The 27,126-nt window shown below is 38.5% G+C and overlaps 1 protein-coding gene across 2 annotated transcripts in view; it reads right to left on the bottom strand.

Annotated features, from left to right (window-relative positions):
* LOC123309359 (kinesin-like protein CG14535) overlaps positions 1-27,126 on the bottom strand; it is a 397,934-nt gene that overhangs the window by 120,498 nt on the left and 250,310 nt on the right. For both annotated transcript variants that reach the window (XM_044892442.1, XM_044892441.1), the window contains exon 5: positions 17,050-17,218. In XM_044892442.1, the coding sequence (XP_044748377.1) occupies positions 17,050-17,218 (169 nt within the window). The remainder of the gene's footprint in view (positions 1-17,049; positions 17,219-27,126) is intronic.

Genomic DNA, 27,126 nt, shown 5'->3' with positions numbered 1-27,126 from the left:
TTTGGTTTCGGGATATTGAACAAAGAAATCCAATTCCAACAGAAAAAACTTGGAAAGATTCAGTTTCCAACTTTTACCATTCAAAAAACTCACACAATAAGCAAGCTGAAAAAGAAATACAGGGTGTTTCTAAACTGAAGGTACAAAAGAAGAGATGAGATTCCTTGAGTAATTTAAAAAAAAAAATTTTTTCCCATAAACATGAGATCGCAAACGTTTCGTTAATTATTTTTGGTATAGGTAGTACTCTAACGGCCGTTTTCAATAAACCTATCTATCCATCGTTTCACTTACTGACGATTAGTAACTATTGGTAACCATTCTGAAATACTCTGCGCAAAAAAATAACGCACATCATGGAAAATCAAATTTATTCTACAACTGAAGGTGTTCTCAATGATAATTATTTTCATCAGAATTATGCATGCATATGTTATCCACTTTCAACGGTTTTCTTCAATACAGATGTTTTTTCCCATCAGGAATAAAAAAAGATGATATTATCAGATTTTGAATGTATTGGCTCCATTCTAAAATCAGTTGTACTCGATCAATTCTAGTGATCAATAGTATTTCTTTCGTTTGATTTTCTACACACGATCGCTATGCAACGCGAAACACGCAATTTGACCCAAGAGGAATGTGCACAAGCGGTAGTTTTGCGAGAACTTGTGGACATACAAAAGAATTGCAGAAAGGTTTCAGGGAGACAGCTATGAATGTCCGAAGACCAGGACAGTGTAGACCACGGGTCACAACTGATGCCATTCAAGAACGTTACTTGAGAGTTTCTTCGTTGAGACAACGGTTTGCCACCGCTCGCCTCCTTCAAATTCAGCTTGAGCAAACTCATGAGCTGCAAATTTGCACTCAGACAATAAGAAATTGCCTCAAAGAATATGATTTAAGGCCTCGTGTCGCGGCAAGAGGCACAGCTCTTACCCCAGCCCATCGAAGGGCGCGTTTGCATTTTGCGAGAGAGCATATCCATTGGGAAGAGGCCGATTGGGAGAGAGTTCTCTTCACAGATGAGTCTAGATTCTGCCTCTACCATTGTGATCGACGTTCCCTTGTATACAGACGTCCACATGAAAGATATGCTCAGTGCAATTTCCTGAATACTACTGGTTTCGGGGGAGGATCGATTATGGTATGGGGTGGAATATCTTTGACTGCTCGCACCGACCTAGTGGTCGTTGATGATGGAGCTATGAATGCTGATAAGTATATAAGGAAGATTCTCGAAGAGCATGTAGTGCCATTTGCCCCATACATTGGTGAAAATTTCATTTTTATGGACGATAATGCCAGACCCCATCATGCGCGCATCGTTCAGGAGTACCTTGAAGAGGTTGAAGTCTCTCGAATGGAATGGCCGGCAAGAAGTCCAGATCTCAATCCGATTGAGCAGGTTTGGAACAACCTCAATAGAAGGCTGAGAAGTTCAGAAAATCATCCAGCTACTCTTAATGACTTAGGAATCCAACTCGGAGAAATCTGGGAAGGATTAGATCAGAACATTTTAAAATCACTCATTTTGAGTATGAACCGTCGTTGCCGAGCTGTAATTAACGCAAGGGGTGGAAATACCAAGTTTAATACTTATCAGCATTTCAGTATTTTGAAAAATGTTCATTTCTCTTCTTTCACATAAGATTCGGTGGAATCCTGAATTTTTCTTTCATTTAATGTGTCTTGTTTCGTTCAAAACCTTCCCTAGAGAACATAAAAAATAAGTTATATAGTCAATGTAACTTTCATTAAAATTGAGATTTTCAGAATGTGCGTTAATTTTTTCGCGCAGGGTATATTGTTTCAATCAATCCTTTAACATTTTTATAACTTCCTTTGAATTAAGTTGTATCTAAGGAAACATCCTCTAGTCCTTTTCATTGTCCAAATTATTCAATTTGATTAATTCCGCATAATTTTCCCCCGAATCAGATTGCAGCGTTGAACAGAATTTCGTAAAGTAACACCGCATCTGCCAACTTCCCACACATCACAACCGGAAAATGGGCAGAGGGTGCAAATGGCCGTCATCGAACAAAAACATTAGTTCTGAGTTAAACAAAACAGCGTGTGATGTACTTAGCCACTATAGCAACTAATGCATGTTACTGGGGAGGCCTAAAATTAATTGCCATGACCCCTTTTTTCTAGACATTAATCATAATTTATCTTTTAATCTGTGTAATGCAAGGGTTGCGAATTGTGATTTGGAATAATTGGAATTAATTGTTTTAGTCGGGGTGGATGTGGTCAGAACCTGTCAGGATTGACAGAGATTGATTTGCTCATAGGAAAATCACACAAGTTTCAAAACATCGTGTAAAAGTAGATAGGAATGCTGAAACTTCATAAGAAAAGTACAGTTTCTCGATTGCATGAAAGACAACAAGACACAAGTTTCATAACATTGTGTAAAAGTAGATAGGAATGCTGAGACTTCATAAGAAAAGTACAGTTTCTCGATTGCATGAAAGACAACAAGACACAAGTTTCATAACATTGTGTAAAAGTAGATAGGAATGCTGAAACTTCATAAAAAAAGTACAGTTTCTCGATTGCATGAAAGACAAAACCTAATGAGATAAATTTGAAAATTTTCCTGTCATTGAGAAATCATTTTCAAACAATTGTCTCTATACCTATTTGACAGTTTGTGAATTGGTGGAGATGGATTGTTCTCACGGTCAAAAATCTCGCTACCAGTCACTGAAATCAGTTTTCAGGAGTGATATTCTGCAGGGGGCAAGGGTTGAGTAATCCCTTGTCAAACTTCGTCCGTCCAAACGGCCTGGATCATTAATGTTTCGATGGCTAATTGAACGAATGACGGAGCTGACACGTCACTTTATAATTCAGTAGTCCGCGAACTGTCAATGGATGGCGGATGCTGTTGAATAATTAATAGGCCGTAATGTTTTGGACGCTAAAATGCTGCTTTTGTGAGCTGAGGCAGTTTAAATTATACATCGATACAGGAGCCAGCTGTCAAACGTCTGAATTCAGGTGTATTGACGGTACATGCGGCATTGCAGAACAGGTTGCGTGGTATATGAGGGATTGGGATTGGACAATGCAACAATTTTATCGATTCCACGCCACTATGAAAAATTTGCCTTCAAATGGTTCCATTTTCAGGAAGTCATTTTTATTGCACTGACCTTTGAATTTATATGCTCAGTGAGGTGACATAGAAAACACCATTGTATTATCAAGAATTTCTACGAATACATATATATGTCAGAATAAAAAACGACCAGTTTTCCAACCACATACAGGGTGTTCCTAAATTGAAGGCACAAACGAAGAGATTTCTTAAGTAATTTCAAGGGATGAGGGTCGCAAACGTTTTTTTTTTCGCAATACGGGGTGTTAAAGTTTGAATTTTCGGATTGGTATCAAACCAAGTTGTGAAAACACATTCATTTTTGGAAATACAGAGTTTAATTTGATGTGTCGAAACTAACACCACAGCTCTAACTGAATTTTAATGGAAATTAGGATTTTTCTGAGGATTTCGAGAGAATGGTTCAAAATTTTTATCCAAAATCGGTAGATACGTCAAAACTTACCACACCAACGAACAATAACTCATTAGAAGTGTCTGTGTGAAGTTTGAGGTCGAAAGAGTAAACCAGAGTTACGCAATAAATAAAAAAAAGAAGATGTCCACCGAAAATGTGAAAATCGAAAAATTGGAGTATCGAGCCATCATCGAGTACCAGTATTCAGAAGGATTAAGAGGTGAGCAGATTTTTTATTTAAGATATGCTTAATACACTTTGGTGATTAAGGTCCTTCGTATGCGACCGTGAAAAATTGGACTGCAACCTTCAAAAGAGGTAAATTTTCCATTGAAGATGATGACCGATCGGGAAGGCCAGTTTCTGGGTCAGTCCCCGAAAATATAGATGTAGTTCATTACATGATTTTTATCAGACCGTCGAATTGGGCTAAACGGATATCTGAAGCACTGAATATTTCATACGAACGCGTTCATCATATAGTTCACGTTAATTTGGACCTGAAAAAAATTGCTGCAAAATAGATCCTCAAATGTTTGAATGTTGACCAAAAGCGTGCAAGGGTAGAAGCATCGCGTTCGATCTGTGCTCGATTTGAAAACGATGTAGACTTCTTAAACCGAATTGTTACTATTGATGAGACTTGGGTACATTTCTATGATCCAGAGACAAAGCAACAATCGATGGAATGGTGCCACTCTGGTTCTCCAAGACCAAATAAGTATCGTGTCCAAAAATCTGCTGGAAAAGTTCTTGCTTCAGTTTTTTGGGATTGCCATTAAGTAAACATGATTGATTTCTTGGATAAAGGTAGAAAAATAACTGAAGATTACTTTTGGATATTACTGACCACTCTACAGGAAAAAATTAAAGAAAAAAGACAGCAGGACAACGCCCCTGCACACAAATCTCATGTTGCCATGCAAAAAAATCGTGATTTAGGGTTTGAATTACTAGAACATCCCCCTTATTCACCAGATTTGGCTCCATCCGACTATCATCTCTTTCCTTAACTGAAAAAAAAGTTTAAGGTCGTAAATTTTCTTCCAACGAGGAGGTAATAAAAGCTGTAGAGGTCTGGTTTGCAGAGCAAGAAGAAACATTTTTTTGAAAGGTCTAGAGACGTTGCAGGTTCGCTGTAATAAATGTATCCAATTAAAAAGAGAATATGTTGAGTAATAAAATATTTCGAGATTGAAATTTTGTTTGGTTCTATAGCAGACCAAGAATTTTTTAATATATCCTCCTAGCTCCTTAGGCATTCTCCTTTGGGGTAAAAGTGCAGATGCGGAACGTGTCCTCTTACAGCAGAAAAAGGATTTACGGGCTATTTTTCAAATGAATTCTGCTGATAGCTGCAGGGAGGTCTTCAAAAGAGAGAGAATATTAACCACAACATCGGTTTTCATAATTGCCTGTCTCAACTACGTCCATCAGTATCGGCATAAATTTCAAAAAAACTCAGATTTCCATGAATATAATACACGTCAGAAAGATAAGTTCTCCATACCTCGAGCCAGAATACAGAGGAGTCTGCAGGGCCCAAACTGCAAGTGTATGAAATTGTACAATAAACTCCCGGAATCCTTCGGAAAACTAAGTCTACCCGCATTCTCCGGGAGGGTGAAGAGCTTACTTTTGCAGACAACGATATATAGGTTGATTGAATTCAAAACTCTGTTTGTTTCTCCGTGATTATTTGTATATTGTGTGGCTTTATACATAAATGTTTTTTCTTGTTAGTTGATGATATATGGGTATGTTTATGTGGGTGATTGACTTCTAAGCAGATATGTATTTGATTTATTCATGATGTTTCTTTTTTGACATGCCATGTAATTATTTTGATAGCAAATAAGTATTCCTTTGTATTATTTTCTCTTAATCGTGTACAAATAAATATCTATCTAATATCTAGCTCTGTCAAAGGGACAAAACAGGATTTGATAATTTGATCCTTGATGCAGATTCCTCGGCGAATCCTCTAGTTCAAGGAGCCGAAACAATCGATAACCCCGATTCTAAACCCGCAGAATTTTCCACACACGCTCTCGTACGTCAGAAAATTCCCCGAAATTCTACAGTGTTGTTCCAGAACAATTCACGTCTCATCCACGGACGCCGAGGCATCCACGATCAGTATTCCGGCCGCGCAGTCCGGTCCAATTATTGGTCTCCTTTCTTGTGCTACCTCCTCCGCCGGCAACTTGGAAACACGCGTCACCGACGTCGCTCGAAGAAGAAGAAGACTTCGACCTGCGACGCGAGCTGCATCCGAAATGCGTCGCGTCTGAGGCACAGGACGTCTGAATATGTTAATTCCGGGTTGACAAAACTCGCGCCGAATATACTAATTTGCGGTTGCCGGGTTGTTGTTAGTGATATCGCATGAATAATGCAGCGCCGACAAGTTTGAAGGCATCATTGAACAGGGTGTATTATATAGTTCGAGTCTCTTGTGTTCAGATCATGGATGATTGACAGGTCGATGGTGTGTCGAACTGGATTCCTCGAAATTTCCAAGGAATTCTGAATGAGCACTGCATTATACAGGGTGTATTTGAAGATGCGGCTTTTTTTCAACACGTGTTGAAGTCATAATGTGAATTAGTTCTATCAGGTCCCTCTGCATAAGTGACAATATACTGATAGGGCAGGAATGGTGTGCCTTCTAGCGAAGCGTTTGAAAGGGGTCACAAATCAGCTTCTTGTCGTGTGAAAGTTCGTTAATTTACCGAAAACGGGAAATTATCTGGCGTTAATGGTTTTTATAGATGTAAACTGTTACTTTTGGGATGACCATAGTGGTGCCCTCATACAATAAACTAAAAAACCATAAATATAAAGTTGGGTTACTCGATTAGTATAATTGATTCTTCGTTTTTATAAGGTGGAACAATTTCTCCACTTCCCATATTTGTTCACAAAATAATAATGGTTTCGCACAGGAAATCTTCTACTACAGCTTTTTTAGCAAACACCGCGTATTTAGAGAGAATATGAGCCAAAGAAGCCAAGGTTAAAATGTTCTTAGACTTCCGGAGACTGAATCTGAATGTTATTCTTCAGAAATAATCATGTAGATCTTCAAAATCATATCTGCGAAATAACTACTGTAATATGACCTGAAAAAGCAAACAGCTTCAAAAGAACTGCTTTGACAGGGTTATTTGAAGGTGAGGCTTTTTTTTTCAACAGAAGGTAGTAGGTACTGGTCAAAACGAAGCGTTTCACAAAAAATCACCTATGCAAAACTCTCAAAATGACAAAGTGGAAAAAAAATTGAAAATGATTACTGAAATAGATCCTAATAAGACCCTAGACCGTTTGTTAGCTGAATTATCGCAAAGCAGCGGGACAAAACTTATCTCCTGATTCGACCATGTGGTTTTGTTCAGGATATTGGCTCGTTCGATATTTGCGTGGTAATGAAAATGGAAACTTAGGTTTGCCGAATTATTCTCATTATTTTTTAGAAACTTACACGATACCAACTGGCAGAAAAGAATTAGGTCACAAGTGTAAAAAACAGAATAATACATTCCAACATTCCTCGTAAAAGTGTGATGAAATGGGGAAACCTCATAGCACTTTTTCAACATAACTTACATAAGCACTTTCAAGAAACTGCCTCGATTTTCTAAACTTTTTGTCACCCTAAATTGCACGATACAAAAATTATGATTCTCTCAAAAGTGACATGATACATCTAATCCTATGAACTTGGTACTGAACCATTCATTGTCCAGCCATATGTTTATGCTTTATTTCGTTTTTAAGATGGCGGAGTCACCTTCCACAGTCCCGTACTTGAAATTCAATGAAATTTTGTCGAACTTCAAGTGATTGTATCTCAGCCATATATAGACAATTTTTGGTTGAACGACTTATTTTGATGAACTCTACCTTCTGTCGAAAAAAAAAGCCTCAACTTTGAAAACACCCTGTATTGTTTGAGTTTGCAATAACGAGATTACACAACAGCATGGGAGTTTTCATTGTGAGAGCTAAAAAGTTTTCGATACACAATTGATTTTAGTAACATTCATCGACATAAAAATGTAAAAAATCTACGATCCGAATCGAACTAGACAACCACCAACTACTGTGGTATCAACTGAAAAACCATTTCATTGAATGGAAGGTGTGCTTCTCTGATGAGGTGAAATAAGTGAGAGTATGGAGCACAAGGATGCTTACTACCCTCTCCACTCTGATATTTGAGAATGGGAATTGAGTTGGATTTCGTTACATGCTACATTGAGGCCCAGAGGTATGATCTATATTTCTAGCATCGACAAGCATCTTATAAAGGGTCCATTTATTCGATTCGTTCGAATCGAGATAAGAAGATCCTAAGACTCTTCTGTCAGTTGGTATCGAAATGAGCCATTTCATAAAATCGTGTTACAAGTTACAAAAAATAATGAGAACAATTCGGCAATACTAAGTTTCCATTTTCATTACCACGTAAATATCGAACGAGCCAATATCCTAAACGAAACTACATGGTCGAATCAGGAGATAAGTTTTTTCCCACTGCTTTGCGATAATTCAGCTAACAAACGGTCTTGGGTATTAGGATCTCTTTCAGTAATCACTTATCATTTTTTTTCAACTTTGTCAGTTTGAAAGTTTTGTATAGGTGATTTGTGGTGAAACGCTTCATTTTGACCTACCTTCGGTTGAGAAAAAAGCTTCACCTTCAAAAACACTCTGTATTTGTTTAAGGCAGGACAGGAAATGATCTGTTCTCAACCATATCTAAGGAGTGATTTCTGTTTTACAGTCTGCTCTCACAAGAAAAGAAAGTACGAGATGATACAATTAGAATTTTATCGTCGCACAATACGTTTTGAAGAGGTGCTTCGATTTGTGTATCATGTCTAGAGTGAGAAGACCAGGAAATGCCAAGAAAATGCACAGAAATGTTAATGCATTAGTGCAGTCAATCACTTGTCCCAGGAGGGTAGACGACCCAATATACACTTGAGCGCAAAATTTTGTTTTCTTAGGTTTCCATGCAATTTTTACGAATTTTTCTTCTGTTAAAACCTGTTACAGAGTATGAGGAAGGTATTAAAAAAGAAATCAATAAAATCCGTTCAGCCGTTTTTACGTTATGCGATGACAACGCTGAATATTGAAGATAACTCTTTCTCGAGAGACAAACTGAGTATGAACATGAAAAATGTCCAACGCAAGAAGCAAATTCCTATCAGAAGACTGCATTTTCAGAAATCAGACATATTGATACATGGTCCTCAGACCGCCAGAATCAACTCAACAATTCATTATCGTCAATCCCGTTTCTCCCGTAGTTCCCGAACAATACGAGACAAACGCGCGGAACTTGACGGTCGGCTAGGAAGGAAATCACTCAGAACTAACGAAGATTGGATAGAACTAGCCGTGGACCACGCATCTGCGGAATGTCACGTGAACTTCCGGCCAGTTCTGCATTATTCACTCGACCCCGATTGTTAAGCTGAGCCAAGCCATTGTCCTGCAACCTTCCGCCCCCAACTTTGGCCCGGACAGGCCCGCTCGGACTGGCTTATGTCGAATCATTTAGCCTGATGCGATTAAGTCTTTGAAAAATGTGTGATTCATACGGTGTGCTGTTGCGACTGGGAGAAACCATCCCTCATTGCTAACTGGGTGTTTTCGGTTGATTCCAAAAGCTGGATCTCGAGCCGGAGTCCGACAAATCCTTTTCTGGCCAACCCGGATTTTTGTCGACTGAAAATGCTCGGAATCTCGCATGCTGTGTGTTTCTGTATGAGGGAAAATATGATGCCTAATACTAGAGTGGGTTAGGAACTTGCAAGTTCTTTCATGAAGAATATTTTTATTTGGAACGTTAGTCCAAACTGAAATTAAAAGGGGTGAAACGATAGGAGAAAATAAGGAAGAAAAGATCACAAAACAACCATACAAATATCTGGAAGGAGTTATGGCAGGCTTCTAGGAAAAGTCTGATAGTTATTTGAAGTATTTTCCTTCCTAACTGATATCAGGCAATATCATACAGTTCCTTGCCAAGTCATTCAGAAAATCCTCATCCAGGATCCCAATTAATGAAGCTATGAAGATGTAATTGATATCTTCTGTCATCTTTTATCAATTATTACCCTAAGAAAAAAGCATGTTAGGACTTCCATTTACAAAAGACTCAACTCCACCTGCTAGAGGGCACATAATAAACTCAAATATACCTACATAAAAAGTAATTTTGAATGAAAATTGATAGTAGTATCAATTCGACATCACAGGCATTCTGGAAGCTAAGGACAGATTGTTTCAAAATCACGACGTCAATCAGAACACCGTAATGATAGCGTAATATGTATTTGATTTTGAACTGCTAACAGCTGCTTTGATCAACTTCGGATAGCTGTATTTTATCTGACCAGCACTGTGAACATATCCCATTTACACCCTTCAAGAAACGCTACTCAGAAGGCTTTTTACACTTTTCTCTACTAGGCGCACTTCACCTTCATTTAAAATCTCCTTACATATAAAACACAAACCTACGCTGGGACTGGGATTAGACATCATGTTATATTCGGCATCACGGGCATTCTGGAAGCTAAAGGTAAGAGTATTTCAAAATCACGACATCAATCTGACGACCAAGACAGCTGTTTACAGAGCAGTGGTCCTTCCAACGCTCCTTTACGAAAAGCGAAAGCTGGACGCCCAACAGGCGACATATTAAACAGCTTGAACAAACGCAACAACGTTTTCCAAGACAAATAATGCACATAAGATTGTTCCACAAAGTTTTAAATGCAGAAGTCTTGCAGCGCGCGAGTTGTATAACAATTGAGACTCAAGTAACGAGGGCCGACTCAGATGGAGCGGCCACATTCTGAGGATGCAAGACATAAGACTTCCCAAAATAGCTCTGTAGGGCGAATTCACAGAAGGAGCTCGAAAACCAGGAGCCGTTTAAGGATATACTGCATCAATCCCTAAAATCAGTTAATGCCAATCATAACTGGAAACAACTAGCGTTAGACGTATCACAGTGGAGGTCTTTGGTCAACAGTTATAATGGAAACTCGAGAAGAATACAGCGGCGGCCAGATCTGATTGGTGACTATCCATGCCCGGAGTGTGGAAGAATCTATAGGTCACGGTTGGGTCTCTTCAGTCACAGGAGGGCACACAGTCGCAAGTAGCCCAAAAAAATTGCAGCACTATGAAAAAACTTTCAACTATGGTTTACATTTGAAAAATCAGAAATCCTTGTCGTATCTCGAAAATGACTAGATCAAAAAAATTTTTAATATCATATTCGAGTTCCTCATAAAAAAGTGCCTGTAGAATGTAACAACGGATTTGGAATACAAGTTCAAATATGCGAGGTATTCAGTTTCATTGAAAAAAAAATTCTCAATTTTCGTTAAAAACTCAAAATCTATGAACGTTAGGCTGGATCTGTTTTCAGTTTTGGATTAGTCAAGAAAAAGAGCTCGAGAATGTGTCGTCCGTTTTCTTCTAGATGCTATAGTTCTGGAGATTCCTTCAGTAGACAACGAATTTTGCCCACCCTGTACCATAGACTAGTACTCAGAAATCATAGTTGTCGCAAAATATAATTCACACAACCCAATTCGTTATCTTCACTTCTCCATTCAACTATTTCCAGTGAAAGCTTCTGCTTCCGGATCAACCTTACATTTCGAATCCAAATGAATAATTAACACTCTGCGGCAGGTAGCAGACAAAGGATTCGCTTTAATGATATCATTAACCTAATATCCTTTCTACTCAAGCGACTTCCAGAAGAAACGAGAGGCATAAGCGGTTTACGTAGAGGAAAGCCTAGTTAAGTTCTTGTTCATCTTTCAGTCCATCAGGAATTTGATTTTCAGCCATGAATTATTGATGAAGCGAACGTTAGGTACAGGGTGTCCGCCAGAAAGAGATCCTACAGATTATATGCGAAACTATAGAAACTACCGAAAAAAACTTCCAGTATAATTTGTTCTGGATAAATCAGTCTTCAATTATTCATTAATATAATACGATTTGTAAACAGAGTGGCAATACGAAGTTAGCTCTTTTGAATGGAATACCCTATATTTCATTCGACATTTGAATTGAGCTTAACAAAGACGAAATCAAATGAAGATTTTACGTCAACAACAAATTTTTCCGAAAATCACATTCACTTATACGGTTTTTAATATCGAAAAATACGTTTCCTCAACTTTCATTCTGATAGTAATCCAATCATCCCCTAAATGAAATAAATAATCGAAGGATTTTAGGCAAACCTCCCCCACCGATCGATCTTTACCCAACACTTTCGCCGTCGTCAGTCATTATGTCCAATCTTCGCGCAAATTAATAGAAAATTATTTGTTCAAACTTTCACATTAAGGGCTGAGGCATGCGGAGTCGATGCCCCCGCAATAAACAACTCGAAAAAGCTCAGGGCGACTTGTCTCGGGGGTTATGGATGGCTTGAAGTGATTGTCACCCTCGGCGTTTTGTATATCGAGAACTTTTTGCATTTTCTCGTCCCAATAGGGGCGGCGATATTGATTAATGAGGAGTTTTAAACTGCTTTAAATAAATTATGGAACGGTTTTTCTTCCAAAGAAGCAGATACGTTAGGACGAGCTCGAAAATTGGGTTTAGGATAAGACGAATGGATGGACGCTGTCAGGGCAGGATAATAACTTGCTGTTGTTCACAACACTCCAAAATTTCAGCAAGAAATCTGGCACAAAAAAGTATAATGAAGAGTGAAAGGACATAAAAATTTAAAGGGTGAGGGACAAGTAAAAATATCTTCGAAAACTCTACAGGATAACGCACGACGCATCTGATGCCATATTTTTTGTTTTTACTGAAGGTTCGATTAATACTCAACTCCCATTCAAATAGGACGTTTTTCCACATTTTTTTTCTTGTTATTTCGAACCCGTAGATATTAAGTAATGGAAATGATTTGGAAATACAAGAGATAATATATCACTTCTCAGTTTCATAATACAGAATGTCGACTCATAATATGGTTAAGTGCCCAAGTTTGAGATTATTCCTCTATTTCAAATTCCCTGCTCTGTTTCTTTCGGTTCTTGGCAAATTTTTTACCATCCCAGTTGGATTAAATGTTATCTATACTCCATTCACTTTTATTTTAGCACTCGGTTGGCCATCAAATAATTTTCTCAAGAACGGAGTAAGGTTGGCATTCATGAAAAGTAGTAAATGTCATAACGCCGTTCCCACACTAAAATCAATCAATTAATCTTACGAAAATGCCGAAAGTGATTGAAAGAGAGAGGAGACAGGGTTTCAGAAAGTGCTATTTAGAATTCAAGTTCGCCGATTCAAATAGTAGGTAACCCTGATATTTTAATATCTACAATATTATTATATCAGACGGTAGCGAACATATTCAATGTAAGTGAACTCATGTAATGTTTCATATGAATCTAAACGACTTATATTTTAGCTGAATGTTTCCACAATAAGGGAGATCGGAATATGAAGGATGACAAAGAATTTCCTTCCTTTAGGAAACCCAAAACGTGGTGGCTTTTGAGAATTTTATTTTATGGTGAACGAATGCGAAAAGTAACAACAGAATTTTCGATGAATGTCGTCGTAGAATAAGTTCCAGAAAATTAATTTTTTCTACAAGCGTGCGCGTTCAACCTTTTTCCCGCACGCATTCCAAGTTGCAAAGAGTCACTTTCCCAAAACGTGCGGGAAAAACGCCTGCTATTTCTTTCCCGCACGCAAATGCGTGCGGGAATGGATTAGCAGGGGTTTTTCCCGCACGCAAATATTATAGAGTAAATTAAATTCTATCATGTTTCTATGCATAGAACGTCAACGATGAGAAACCCATAGTAATGACAAGCAGAATTACGTCTGTCATTATATATGAATTAATCAAATGAGATATGATCTGTTTCGTGAAATGGATATATTTATATATTTCAAGCGCTTGTAGAAAAAATATTGTTCCTAACTCTTGCGTAAAGTGTCTTGCCCGCACTCAACTGCTTACCCGAACTCTGCTTCGCATCGTTCGGGCAACGGCAGTTTCGTGCGGGCAAGTATCACTTTCCGCACTTGATAGGAAAATAACTATTTCAATTGACTTGTAGCATGTGTATGAGATACAGTTTTAGCAGAGGTTAGCGTAACGGGATACCATACAAATTGGTGTATGATACAAGAGCTTAGGGAAAAACCTCAAAGTATTAAAAATGAACAGCCATAAATACGAGCCAGTTGTCCTGTAATAGTTAATTCATGTGAAATTCTTTTTGAAGGTGAAGTTCCTCTTGCCTTGAAACATACTTCAATTCTTTTGACTTCCATTGATGCAAGATGATTTTTGTTGAAGAACTTGACATTCTTGTAATTATCCGTTAATTCCTTCGAGAGATACCCATTCCCAACCACTGCATCAAATGCATTTCATCTTCGGGTTGATCTTTTCGAAATATACAACTGATAATTACAAAGAAGATAACCAACATTAACTGTCCTAAAGCTACTGCGTATTATGTGTCAATGATTCGATTTTCTTTTAGAGCAAAAATGATCATATTTAAAAACTGATCTCTTTTATTTTCCAAGCTTATAATAACATTTGGTATGCCTTCAATCAGTTTGTATAAACGTGTATAAATGTTCGTCACATGTTCTTAACTTCATATTTGCCAAAGTGATTCGACATTGTGATAATTTTATCAGAATGAATTACACTATGACGCTTTGACAACATAGCGCTGATATAAAACCAAAAAATGTATTGACAAGCCTCATAACCCCACATTTTCGTACTATACAGAGTGGAATGTGTCAAATTTCCATGGCCAACTGAGTGATGAAATGAAAGTGAATGGAGTATAGACAACACAAAAACCTGAAAGTTTTCTTATCCTGACTCAAACACATGCATATCTAGGAAAATTAATTTTGATAAGTTAATTAGTCCTGGGTGTTTTCTATGTCACTTAGTATATCTCTTAAACTTCATTCCATCTATTGCTCACTCTAAAACCGACCATTCCCGATCGAGGATGGACTGAAGAGTCCTCCATTTCGTGAAGAAAAAAAGGCAAGACCAAAGTTATTCTATCATCCGGATCAACTCTAGTGTTCCGTCTACAACCGACTTACTTAACCGAACCGAATCGAACAAAACGAGCCGATATATTTTTCTTCAATTCCCACCTTAATCAGACCAGACAGGGAACGAAACGATCGATAAATTCCATTATTTTTCTCCAGAAGGAAAACCCAGGCCACTGACATTTCAGGAATTACGTTAGGATCAAATTGGAGCCAAGTGACTTTAGCTACTAATACGCGGTGACATTTGTATTATCTGGAGGCAGAAACGGTCGGGTAAAGGTTAGCGGTTTCTTTCCTAACCTCTTGAGGTGGGCAGGTGTGTTTCCAGCGGATGTAATATGATACACGATATTGGAGTGGAAATCCCCGAGTGGTCGAGTTAAGGAGTTGCGAAGGAAAAGTTTCTGTCCGAATTGGATTAACTCCGGGAAAGAAGAACAAAAAAAAATTTCTATATACTGGGATACAGTAACAGTTGATCAAGCCTGATGAAATTCATGTATTTGGTCTCAGTTTAACAAGTGAATTTTTTCCATCTCCGCAAGATTTGAAGATTGCGCTAGAGAATTGGATGCTGTGAATATTGTTGAGGGTAACAGTTTTTGGGGTTTGAATATGTTTAGGACCAGTTCCATTCTTTATTCCTTTCTTAATCCCACAACACCTTGTTTCGAGATATAAGGGGTATTTTCAAAGGCGATGCTTTTTTTGACAGAAGGTAGAACTCATCAAAATAAATCGTTTAACCAAAAATTGCCTCTACAAAATATCCAAGATGGCTAAGATGCAACCCCTAGAAGTTCGACAAAATTCATTGAATTTCAAGTACAGGACTGTGCATCGCAAAAACGAAACGAAGCATGAACATATTGCCGGACAATGAATGGTTCAGTACCAAATTCATCGGATTAGATGCATGCACTTTTGAGAGAATCATAATTGTTGTATTATTCTATTTTTTACACTTGTGTTCCAAGTCTCTTCTGTCAGTTGGAATCGAAATGAGCCATTTCATAAAATCGTGTAAGTTACTAAAAATAATGAGAACAATTCGGCAATCCTAAGTTTCCATTTTCATCACCACGTAAATATCGAACGAGCCAATATCCTGAACGAAACCACATGGTCGAATTAGGAGATAAGTTTTTCCCACTGCTATGCGATAATCCAGCTAACAAACGGTCTGGGGTCGTCTTAGGATCTATTTCAGTAATCACTTTCAATTTTTTTTTCAACTTTGTCATTTTGAAAGTTTTGTATAGCTGATTTTCGGTGAAACGCTTCATTTTGACCAGTTCTAACTTCTGTTGAAAAAAAAGCTTCGCCTCCAAATACACCCTGTATGTATTCAACTCTGTTTTTCATAAATCCAAAACATCATTTGTAACGATATGATAAAAAATTTGGACCACGTCGAATGGCAGCTGTTTTTTAATACTCTTGGCTTCCTCTTATGTTGAGTATGTCTTAGCAAAATACATCTAATATATGAAGAGCTAGAGTTTGTAGGAAGTATTATCTGGACGTACCAAACACTGAATAGCATACGTGACTTTTTTCATTTTTCAATAAGAACAAAGGGATTATAAACGAGAAAGGCCGAGTATAATTTTTTTGTTTTTGTTCACATAACTATCCATATGTTGATAGGGATTTCACTATATTGTAGGGAATTCATTCGAGGTGGTTTTTGGGCGGAATTTGTTCCCAGATAATGAAAAATTGACGAGAAATATCGTGAACAAGTCGTGAACGGAAACCTTTTTTTTCAAATTTTTATAGTCGACGCTGAGAAAACTATGAGAGATGAAGAAAAATGATCGAGTACACTATTATAGAACTCGAAAAATGCGATGGCATAAATCTAACTTCCGAAGATAACCCACTATAACCAAGTCTAATTTTTTTGAATCGTTTCAAAATAGTGTTCCATTCGAAGAGGGCTTTTCTCTGGCATGGAATGAATATACATATGAAAATTGATGACGTTATCTGCGCCATTTATTTCTGATGAAAAATGCTCCTCACAGAATATTTTGGGGGGGTATTATAGTTCAGAAAATGCGAATTTAATAAAGAAAATTTGTCCTGTGAAGCTTGCGATACAGCTAGTACTTACAAAATTAAATTAGTATAGGATACTGTACGTAATATTTCATTAAAAAACAGTATTTTACTTGAATATAGCGTAGCTGCCATCTCAGCCTGAATGAATAAGAAAATCCCCAACGTTCACCTTCACTGTCCTATGGTTCATTTAACGCATTTTGCAACCGAATAATAGGTATCATTTATTCATTTGAAAAATGAAACTTTTTAGGTCCTTCAAGTTTCTTATATACAGAACACCTTGAGTATAATATTGAGATTACTAATTAATATGAGTGTTACTGACCTTGCCAACTCCTGTGACTTCCCTCACCCCCAATCTCCTGAGCAGTGCAGGAGGCACGGGAGGGGGGCTCCTTTGTAGAACGCCACAGAAACCTGTCGCTTCACCATCATCAGAGTTGTAACGTTTTCGTCTGTGCGGAGAGGAAGAAAGGTTGAGTTTTTGTGCCGCCCTGTAACAAGAGAAAAAAATATGAGTTCAATATGTTAGGGACGTTGTGTTTTGCCTCTTATCAACGTCTATATCCCAATAGACCCGCAACCGGAAAGAATGTTAGACTTACAAAGGAAAATCCGCCGAAAGTACTACGTACGCTATTCTCTTCCGAGTGTCCCCACATCAAACATATCCCATACGCCTTTCAAAAATGCCAACCGTCATTCCAAAGCAACATATTTCTTTCATCCACATCGACATTTTTCAGGCATACGCCGCACTGATGCATAAAGCAAGCCGAAACCACAATATTTTGACGAAGAAGGCTTTTCGACGAACGCGCATCAGCCAGGGATTTCGTATGGACGTCACGACTGATGCCTAGGGGGTCGGTTCCAACCCCACCCTCCCCCTCATCCGAACTCCACAAGTTAACTCCCCGCCGACTCCTTTCCCACCTCGTCACGTGGCCGCTCTCATTCGTTCCGGAAGCGAAAGTCCGTGAAATTGGAAAATCTGGGGAAACTTTCAGTTTTGCCACTTTTTCTCGCACTGCCTGCTAGTCAAGACAGTCATTAATATTGATTTATTGTTGATTGGTACGGCGATTAGCTCGGCTAACTGTGCCCGGAATATTTATGAGGGCGGTGAAAATGAACGGAGCATATTTCAACCAATTTCAGCATTCACTGAACTTTGTAACGTGCGTTCAAGAAAAATCATCAAGTAGACAAAGGATATCTAACCGCGATTTCAAGTTTCTACGGTACCATATTCCATTTACAGTTTCGCTACTCAGGTAGGGTCACAATATTTCTGTATGGGTTGGTTGAACAGTCAATGACATTAATTAAAATGAGAATTCCCATTTAGGGTTGAAAAATCTTGATAATTTTTATTCTAGGGGCAGTCAGGGAGACTTCCTCAGGTAGGAGACTTGAACCACCTCAAATATTTCAATTCAAATTTCGCGCTACCGGTATCGTTAATAGCTTGCGACATATTCGTAACAAGTCACAACTAGTGGCGGCTCCATTTTGGCCGCCATCAGAACAGTTCGGAAGTGAGAGGGTTGAACGTGATTTTGTTGTTAGGAATTAAGAAAATGAATAATTATTGTTTGTTACACTGTCTGAAGAGTTTAATTGGTGCGTGGTGTTATTTAGTTTTATTGCTTTCATTGATTAATATTGTTTTACAAACGATGAGCATTCTTAATAATAGCTGTAAAAGTTCCAAGAAAATATCTGTTGAATAGACTAAAAGGGAGTGCGGGAGACATGACCCATGCTATGATCGGGAGACATAATCAGTGTTCCAAGTATCCCGCACTGAGCTTAAATAATAGTTTGCTTCGAAAAAAGAAAATTGAATAATAGAAATGAATATAAAAAAATAAACAAAGGTTCAAAAAGTAAGAAAACCTTGATGAAAACCTTGACATAGACAATCGTTGGTCATTGGAAATTGTATTCTTTCAATGTTCTTCCTGCTAAACAAACTTATGGTCAAGTCTCTTTCGCCCCCTGTTCAACTCTCCCATGGGTTAGGGAGACATGAGCTAAAAAAAAAATAGCTGTACTCAAAATGTTCATCTCAACATCACTCTGTCAATCGTTACCTATTTGAGCATGATATCTTCACGCAAAAAAAATATTTCCTACCATTTACAGATAAAACTTAAGTGGCTTCAGAGAGGAAAGTGGTTCAACTCTCCCGGACTTCCCATACAAATGAGAATGTGGAGCAGTCAAAAATTGGAAAATGTTTTCATCAAGACACCATTGCCTTCTCAGAAGGTTGTGAACTCTGGGACCTATTTTCGTTGATGAAATATACACACGGTGATTCAGAAGTCCAGGTATAACATTAGAAAGTGGTGTTTCCCCATAAAATAGGAGGTTTTTTTTCTCGAATCTCGAATCCCTACGGAGATACAGGCTGCTGAACAATTTCTTCATTAATTTCTATTGATTCCAAACGACTCAGGATAATTATCGTTTTATTTTGGAGCATATTGTGATCAGAGGACTTCCAATGTTATCATTTTTGTTTTTTTTTTGAGCTCCTTGATTCTACGCCAATAAAACTAGAGGATATTCAGAGCCATTCTCTTTTTTTTCCCCACAATAAAGATACCCTTCTGGAAAGCGGCTGGGACCTTTCTCGAGAAAAACTCTTTTTCAATTTATGAAAATAAGTGAAAAAATTCAACAGCTTGCATTTCCGAAGGAATTAAAGAAATATCACTCGAAAAAATTTCCTTTTACTAGTTAAGACGTGGACTTTTGATGCACCCTGTATCAATTGAGGAAAAATTAGCAAGGTGCAAATTGGTGAATGCGCCGGCCCGTTGAAAACACGCTCGTTCTAATGATTGCAAATCACAGATATGAAGAACTTTGCGACAAAACTCACATCTATAGTTCCTGTTGCGCAACGCTTGAATGGCAGGAATAAATATAAAGCCTCCTGGCAGAATTTTCAAATATTTTTATGTCCCCTAAATTAAACCTATCAAACTTCGAAGCATTAAATCCAAAGTTGGGACATTTATCAAAACTGCCGACCATAATTGAACTTTTTCCCCGGGGCGCAAAACTTAACGTATTATCGCGGATAAATAAGTGGAAAAGTAGGAAAGTGAAAGTCTGGTGAGACAGAAATCCGTACGTGCCGTGGCGTATTACGTTTCCTCGAAGAAAATGACAGAACATGTTTGGCTTCAGTCTTGGAGATATTTTGCGACACGTGTGAAGTCGGACGCGTTCGGATTATTGCTAGAAGGGCGAAACTGCGGCAAAAGCATGTTATTTTTCCATTATACCCTACTGGCAAAGTAACGAGCAGAATGGATTTCAAAAAAAAGTAGCACATTTTTCGATTTATGTCAATTATGTGGAGGCTTCACCTAAAAAACTCGACATCGATACTTCCCCTGTCGCATTTATCGATTTCAGGAATTGAATGATGTGGCAGATCTTTTAGTTTTTCGGAGATTTATAAATAGTTCGATTTGTTACTTTTTAGAAATTTTTCGTGAAAAACTATGTGACACCTGCTTGAAAATCATTGGAAATACAGAAAATACGTGCAAACAGAACTGGTGTTGAATGGTTTCTATTCATTTTCGAATGTTTATTTGTGAAGCTGGTGGAACGTACAGAAAAAATAATTCTGTTTCTGAAATCCTCGAGGAAGCCACTCAATTATTGCCTGACACGTCCAGGGAATATTATCAAGTATTTTCCGCATTTAATGAATGGAAGGAAATACTTAAGTCCTACTTTAGAATCTCTTAAATTTGTTGAAGACTTCAGAAAAAGTATACGTACGATGAAGAATATTTGATATTCAAGGCAACGTAACCTTTCAGACAGTTTAGATGGAAAACTTTGAATTATTTATGTTGCACTGATAATTAGGAAGTCTAGTGCTTATTGATCAGTTTTATACAAGACTGGCATATCTGCTCTCAGATAAGAGTAACAGCCATGCATGAAAATTCACACTTATAGGAGAGAAGAATTCTCTACATATATCCGGGGTAGTTAACCATTCACAGATGCTTTTCACTATACTCTAATCAGAAATTTACTTCGAAGCCTGTGGCAATCAACACTTTGTCGAAAGTCCTTTCAAGAGTTACAAATCAGAAAAAATACAAATATAGGTTAGTAGTTTGTATGAATCTTGTGGCCGTGATGACAGAAACACCTAAATCTTAAATAGGGAGAACGGTTGAATGAGACCTTTGAAGGTAAATCGATTGCATTTTCAAAAATGCCATACACACAACCTTTTATTTAGGATGAGTAGAATAGTTACGATAGCAAGTGTTGCAATGAAGTGTGAAAAATGTTTCACCATAAAAGATTTTCAAAATGTTGTCCATTATATTGTAGCCCAAAATATAAATTATTTTCAAATTCCGCCTGACCTTTTGGAAAACTTGAATTTCTCGGCATGCTGTGCGTATTCTCATTTTCAATTCTTCTACATCTCGGAGCTGTGTTTTATACACAATTCCCAGTGTACAAAATCTGAAGGTGTTAAGTCTGGGGCGCGTGATGGCCATTCAAATGGCCCTTTTCAGAAAATAAATTCTCTACCATTGATACACTATATGGCATTTTCGAAAAGGAACTCGACTTGTCTTCAAAACGAGGTGTCACTCAGTATTCTTTTCCATTTAAGATTTTAGGGGTTGATACAAATTGATGGAACCAACTGTATAAAATGTCATCTTAAGAACCAAATTTGATCTCCCTTTTTTTCTGATTTTGAATGGGGCCGAGATATTAAGAAATAGACGCAATGTATGTGGCTCACCTCAACAACCTTGTTGAATAATAGAGGTTCTGATCTAACAGCAGATAAACGACATGCTTCATCTGCATCCTACATAGCTGTATGAGAAAATTAGGATTGTGTATCTAATAAGCTAATGGGCAAGAAAAATCCTAGCTACTGTTGTCAATCGTCCATAAAGAAAGGGAAATTCATTGATGCTGATGATTTATTTAAAACTTCGACAGGCACTTTATGGGGTGAGTCTGATTGGTACAAATATTTTAACAGTAGATTCTTGAGATCAAAAGAAACACTTTTCTTTATACCATTTTTTCTGATTCGGCCCTGATAAAAAAAAATTAGACATTTTAAGTTTTCATAATGAGCTGTGACATCCCTGGAACAACAGAACAACCTTCAGAATAACTTGCTAAATCTGTGACATTACACATCTGTGGATGTTTTAATAAGAATTGCATTCAGTCAAAGTACCCAATTTTTCGAATTTCACCGATATTTTTTATTTTCGAACATCAAATAACTCGAAAACGGCTCATTATACGAGAAAATATGAAGAAAACTTTCATTTTACAAATGGTTCAAATAAACATTAGATAGCGTCCATCTTAATTTCAAGAGTTGGGTTCTTTGAATGTTTGGTATTTTTATGGTACGTAATGGTCATAATGAGAAAACTGGAAGACTTGGGTGATATATAAGAATCTTTTGTTGAAATATTTGTAAGAGTTAAAGACCTGTACTTTCTGAAATCATTAACTTGTTGCTAATGGAAACGAAGTGATATATGATAAAACAAAAAACGAAATGTTTATTTATATAAGTATTATATTATATTATATTCTTTATTACAGCTGTGGATGAAATGATACTTATTAAGATTCAAAAGTTTGGATGAAACTTCATTGAACAAACATAAGGTGATTGTGGATGAGACATTTTTTTCCTTAGAAGTTAAGCAGCTTTGGGCGAGTTCAATGCCTGGATAGGAGACTGCTCTGGTTATGAATTCAGACAAGCTCCTGACTCCATGGCAGCGTTTTCTCCTTTGGCGCAAAATTTCTAATATTGTTTGTCAGTTGTAGCAAACCTACCGTGGAATCTTTCGTGAAAGTGTAAGCATCAGACACAGCTCATTGTCAAGTCCTAAAGTAAGGCAACATTAAAAAGCCAATTCATAACGCCACTCGGGAAAAATTTTGAAGCCCCGGTTCCTCCTCGTCCCTCCCGGCAGGATTATTCAAAGTAGGCATAGTGTTGGAAGCAGGATCATCATATTCGACCTCGACCGCGGCAAACCCATAGAATTCCCATCCGCATAACATCACACACCGACGACGTACACGTCCGTCGTAATCTCGTATTTTTTCTGCAGATCTCCGCAGAAATAATCGTTCGATACCCGGCCCGAGCGGCATCGGCAGTGCAGCCGGTGTGATTTATGTCAGCCAGGCCCTTCGCTGTCTCCGCCGACATTATGCAAAGTTCCGCCGATGTTTCTTTTGCTGCCATCTTATTTCCGTCGCCGTTCCCGGGGCCCCTTTTTCTGCACCCCCGCCCGCCTTGATTCATACTTCGCACCTTAAGGAACACGACGGCAGCGGGCGGTTATTCCATCTGGAGCACTGTCGTAGCTGGAGGAACGGGGTAGGGGTGAATTGGGGCCGACACTCGTTTTAAATGGTTCTTAATTCGTTCGCATTTCGTCGCGCAGTTTTCGTTTATGTTTTTGGAATCGTAGTTGTCGATGTGGAATTGGATTCTGTTTCTTCCTCGGTTAAAACTTTCCTTATTCAAGAGTTGTTGAATTTATGAATAATTAGTTTATAGTTTGGTTAGGGGGCTACATTCCACTACGACCCAAAAGGTCCATTGTGTCCCCATCTGAGCTGTTCTCACGACTATGCCATCTGCAGCTTGCCCTCCAGCTCCGGAGCTCCAATGAACACCAGTATCTGAGGGGATTCCTCCTACAGTTTTTCTCGTCCAAGATATTCTTTGCACAGGCGAAGCATTCTGTACTCAGTTGAACAGGAGTTAACTCCTCAGAATCTACATTCAGTTTCTGATAAGGACATTCTCATCATCTATTCTATCTAAGGGGATAATGTAGGCGTCTTCGAAAATCCTTCTCAACCCCGAACAAACATAAGTCCACTGTGATAAAAATGAACTCTTCCCACCAATTTGATCCAGCTAGACAAGCTGTCATATTCCGCCAATACAAGCTACTTACATTTCTCTCTCATACTACTGATTACTGATTGCTGGGTGTGTTGGACGGATAAACCAAACCTGCCACTGCGACCAAGCGGTCTATTGTAGCACAAAGGCAAGCTCGTAGAGCTAGATCTCTCCCTCCAGTCCCATCCTACTCAAAAAGGAGATGATGTCGGAGGGGGAGTGATTCTTGAGTTCCTTTAGGACCATCTTCGGAGAACCAAATACTCCAAGTCTGACCCTGTCTGCCGCCGGGCAGTCACAGAGGATGTGCTCAATCCTTTCTTCATCCTCTAAGAAGAGTCTGCAGAACGGGTCATCGACGACGATAAGTTTTTTAAGATGGGCTCTGAGTCTACAATGTCCTGTGAAAACTGCCATGATAGATATCAGATTGGTTTTAGAAAATCCTAGCCAACGACTGGTGTATGGGCTGGAAGGCCCTGAAATAACCCTGTGCGAGTGACGCAGTCCAGGACGATTGCGCCAGTACTCCAGGACATTATGCCTTATCCAGCTGCTGTACCGTTCCCTGATTAAGGAATTGGAAATTCCTATACTTGGTTCCGGGACAATAAGAGCTGATGTTGCGCCATCTCTGGCTACAGCATCCTATACTTCGTTGCCTCTGAGGCCAGAGTGTCCAAGTATCCAAATCAGTTGCAATCTGCTTAAACTTCCCAATTTAGATCTGCATTTAAATACCTGTGCCGAGTTGCATTTGTCTGCTGCGAGAGATTTAATCGCGGCTTGACTATCCGTTAGGAATTTTATTGACCTACCCGCTCAACCCATGTTAAGCAAATGATTGGCGCATAGATCAATGGCGAAGATTTCTGCCTGAAATGGTGTCGCCGACTTTCCCAGACTGGCACTGAGTTCAGTCAGCGGTCTACGACTGTAGACTCCGGCTCCAGATCCCTGACTGGTTCTGGAGCCATCAGTAAACCAGCAAGGTCCTCCTAGATAGAATTCTTTGTGAAAGGAACATACTAGTACAACTATTGAATATGGAATTTTTGAACCGACACAAACCCATACTTGATCTTGAAGCACCAGCCGCCCACTATAATAAAATGGAGCATTTCGGCTGAGTGTGCGCTGCACTGCGACCTTAAGATCTATACGCCCTACATCAGAGGTGTTTCCGCCTCTGCCTGTGTCGTCTACAGTTTAACAGCTTGCCATCCAAGTCAAGAGTCCTACTTTAGTATCTGGGATGGCTTCACGGAGATTACTTCCGCAGTCCTGCAAGTTTTTCGTCCAAAAAATCTTCTGCGTCTTGTAGCAGTAGCTAGCCATTCTTTTGGTGATCTGGAGTTTCATCCTACTGCCCATAGAATCTGAACTCAGTCAATTTCTGCTAGACCTATTTTCTTTGGGTGCCTCGTGAGGTGACAATCGTGAGGAGTTAAGTAGGGAAGTGTAGCATATTCTAGCTATAGACATAGGAGCTTTTTTACAGAAAGAGAAAAATGATCGGCAGGCCAGTACCTGTCTCTTTTCTGTTGACATAGACTTGATTGTGGACCAATCAAAATTCTAGAAAGAGACAACTGGCTGGCCTGATACTCAGTTTCTCCATGTCCTTCACCACAGAAAAAGGTTCCGGGCAAATGAGGAGCTTTTAAGTGAATTGACCCCTTCATTTCCTTTGATTCCCGAGTGTCCTACTTCCATACGCATCTTGGATCATTACTACAGATTATGTTATTCAATTCAAGGTCACAGTTCAGCCATTCCCTGCACCAAGTCAGTCAATCCTTTCGGTACCTGCGTGTAAGAGGTAGGATAAACCGGGAACGGTATGAAGAAAGTCCAACACTTCTGATCCGGCGATAAACAGTTCCATTGTAAATGGCCTGTCATGCTGTGCTATTGAAGTGGAATCGTTCTTTTGACATGTACCTTTAGTTCTTCGTGAACGGCCTTCTTGATTGCATAACCGGAAACAAACAATATTTAAACTTCTGTGCATCTTCGTTAATCTACGCAAAAAAGTCTTTTCGATGCTATGAATAATACTTACAATTTTGATTTTTAACCTGTATTTAATAAAAATGATAACGATTCAAGAAGAAGATATGTAGGTCCTACACTAATTTTGGGGTTTCCCTTCGGCGCCACTGCCGAGAAACATTCAAAAAAGAAACGTATGTGAAAATCGGCCAAGGAAACACATTCAGATTCGGATTGAATTGTAAAAATATTCATGTGCCTGCGTATGAGCGTATATGATCGTCAAGTTAACTGCCTGATATAAAAATGATTTATTCTGATTGGCCGCTTTTGTGGCTGGTGCTTTTCGTAGCGTATTGTATATGTGCGACTCTCCAATATTTTCGATAAATCGTCGCCTATTGTCGGGGGAATGGGAATCATAAATCTCGATATTCGACTTTTTGATTCGGGTTTGTGGTGAATATTTCCGTGATAGTGAAAGGGATTCTATACATACATTTTACGGATACTTTCCGTTAGAAAGTTACAGTTGATATTTTGATTTGATTTGTACAAATATGGCCGTATATTCGCCAATTAAATGGAATATAATTTATAATTTTGTATTCCGGGTTGTGCACAAATTTTCAACAGGCTGACAGAGTCGACCAATGGAATTGACTCCTATACATATGTACAGATTGTCAATTCAAAAACTTGCCAAGCCAATTATGTCGCGACACGGATGTTTTCAGAAAAAATGCCGGCACAAGTCAATTTTTATTCGGATTGGGACATATTTTGAGCAGAATTGTAAGCCGAAATCTCCTCAACCCTAGGTGTAGGGGCTACAACCCTTAAATTTTTAAAAGAGAATAGGGAGTGAGATTTACCTCAATTGAAAGATCACTTGTCTCTCTATATGAACAATATGGTTTGCATATATTTATTGATTCCTTGAAGCCGTTACAGGAGGTGACAATTTGAAAACTTGCCAGGCCAGTTCTGTTTCGACAAGGAATTTTTTAAAGAAAAAGCGGAAATAGGTCAATTTTTAAAGGAAGGAGGACATATTTTTAGCAAAATTGTAAGCCGAAATCTCCTCAAATCTAGGAGTAGAAGCTATCATCCCTAAATTCTTCATAGGGAATAGAGGGTGAGCTAAACCTCAATTGGAAGACAATATGTCCCTCTACATAATACTATTGTCTTCCAATTGAGGTATAGCTCACCCTCTATTCCCTATTAAGAATTTAGGGGTCATAACCCCTACAACCAAGATTGAGGAGATTTTGGCTTACAATTCTGCCAGAAATATGTCCCCCTCCTAATAAAATTTGACCTGTTCCTGCATTTTCTCTGAAAACATCCTTGTCGAGACATAATTGGCCTGGCAAGTTCTCAAATTGTCAGCCCCTGTAAATACTGCAAGGACTCAATAAAAATTTGCAA

This window comes from Coccinella septempunctata, chromosome 3 (genome assembly GCF_907165205.1).
Source record: "Coccinella septempunctata chromosome 3, icCocSept1.1, whole genome shotgun sequence".
Lineage (NCBI taxonomy): Eukaryota > Metazoa > Arthropoda > Insecta > Coleoptera > Coccinellidae > Coccinella > Coccinella septempunctata.
Note: the sequence above shows the minus strand (reverse complement) of the source record. Positions and strands in the feature narration are given on the sequence as shown.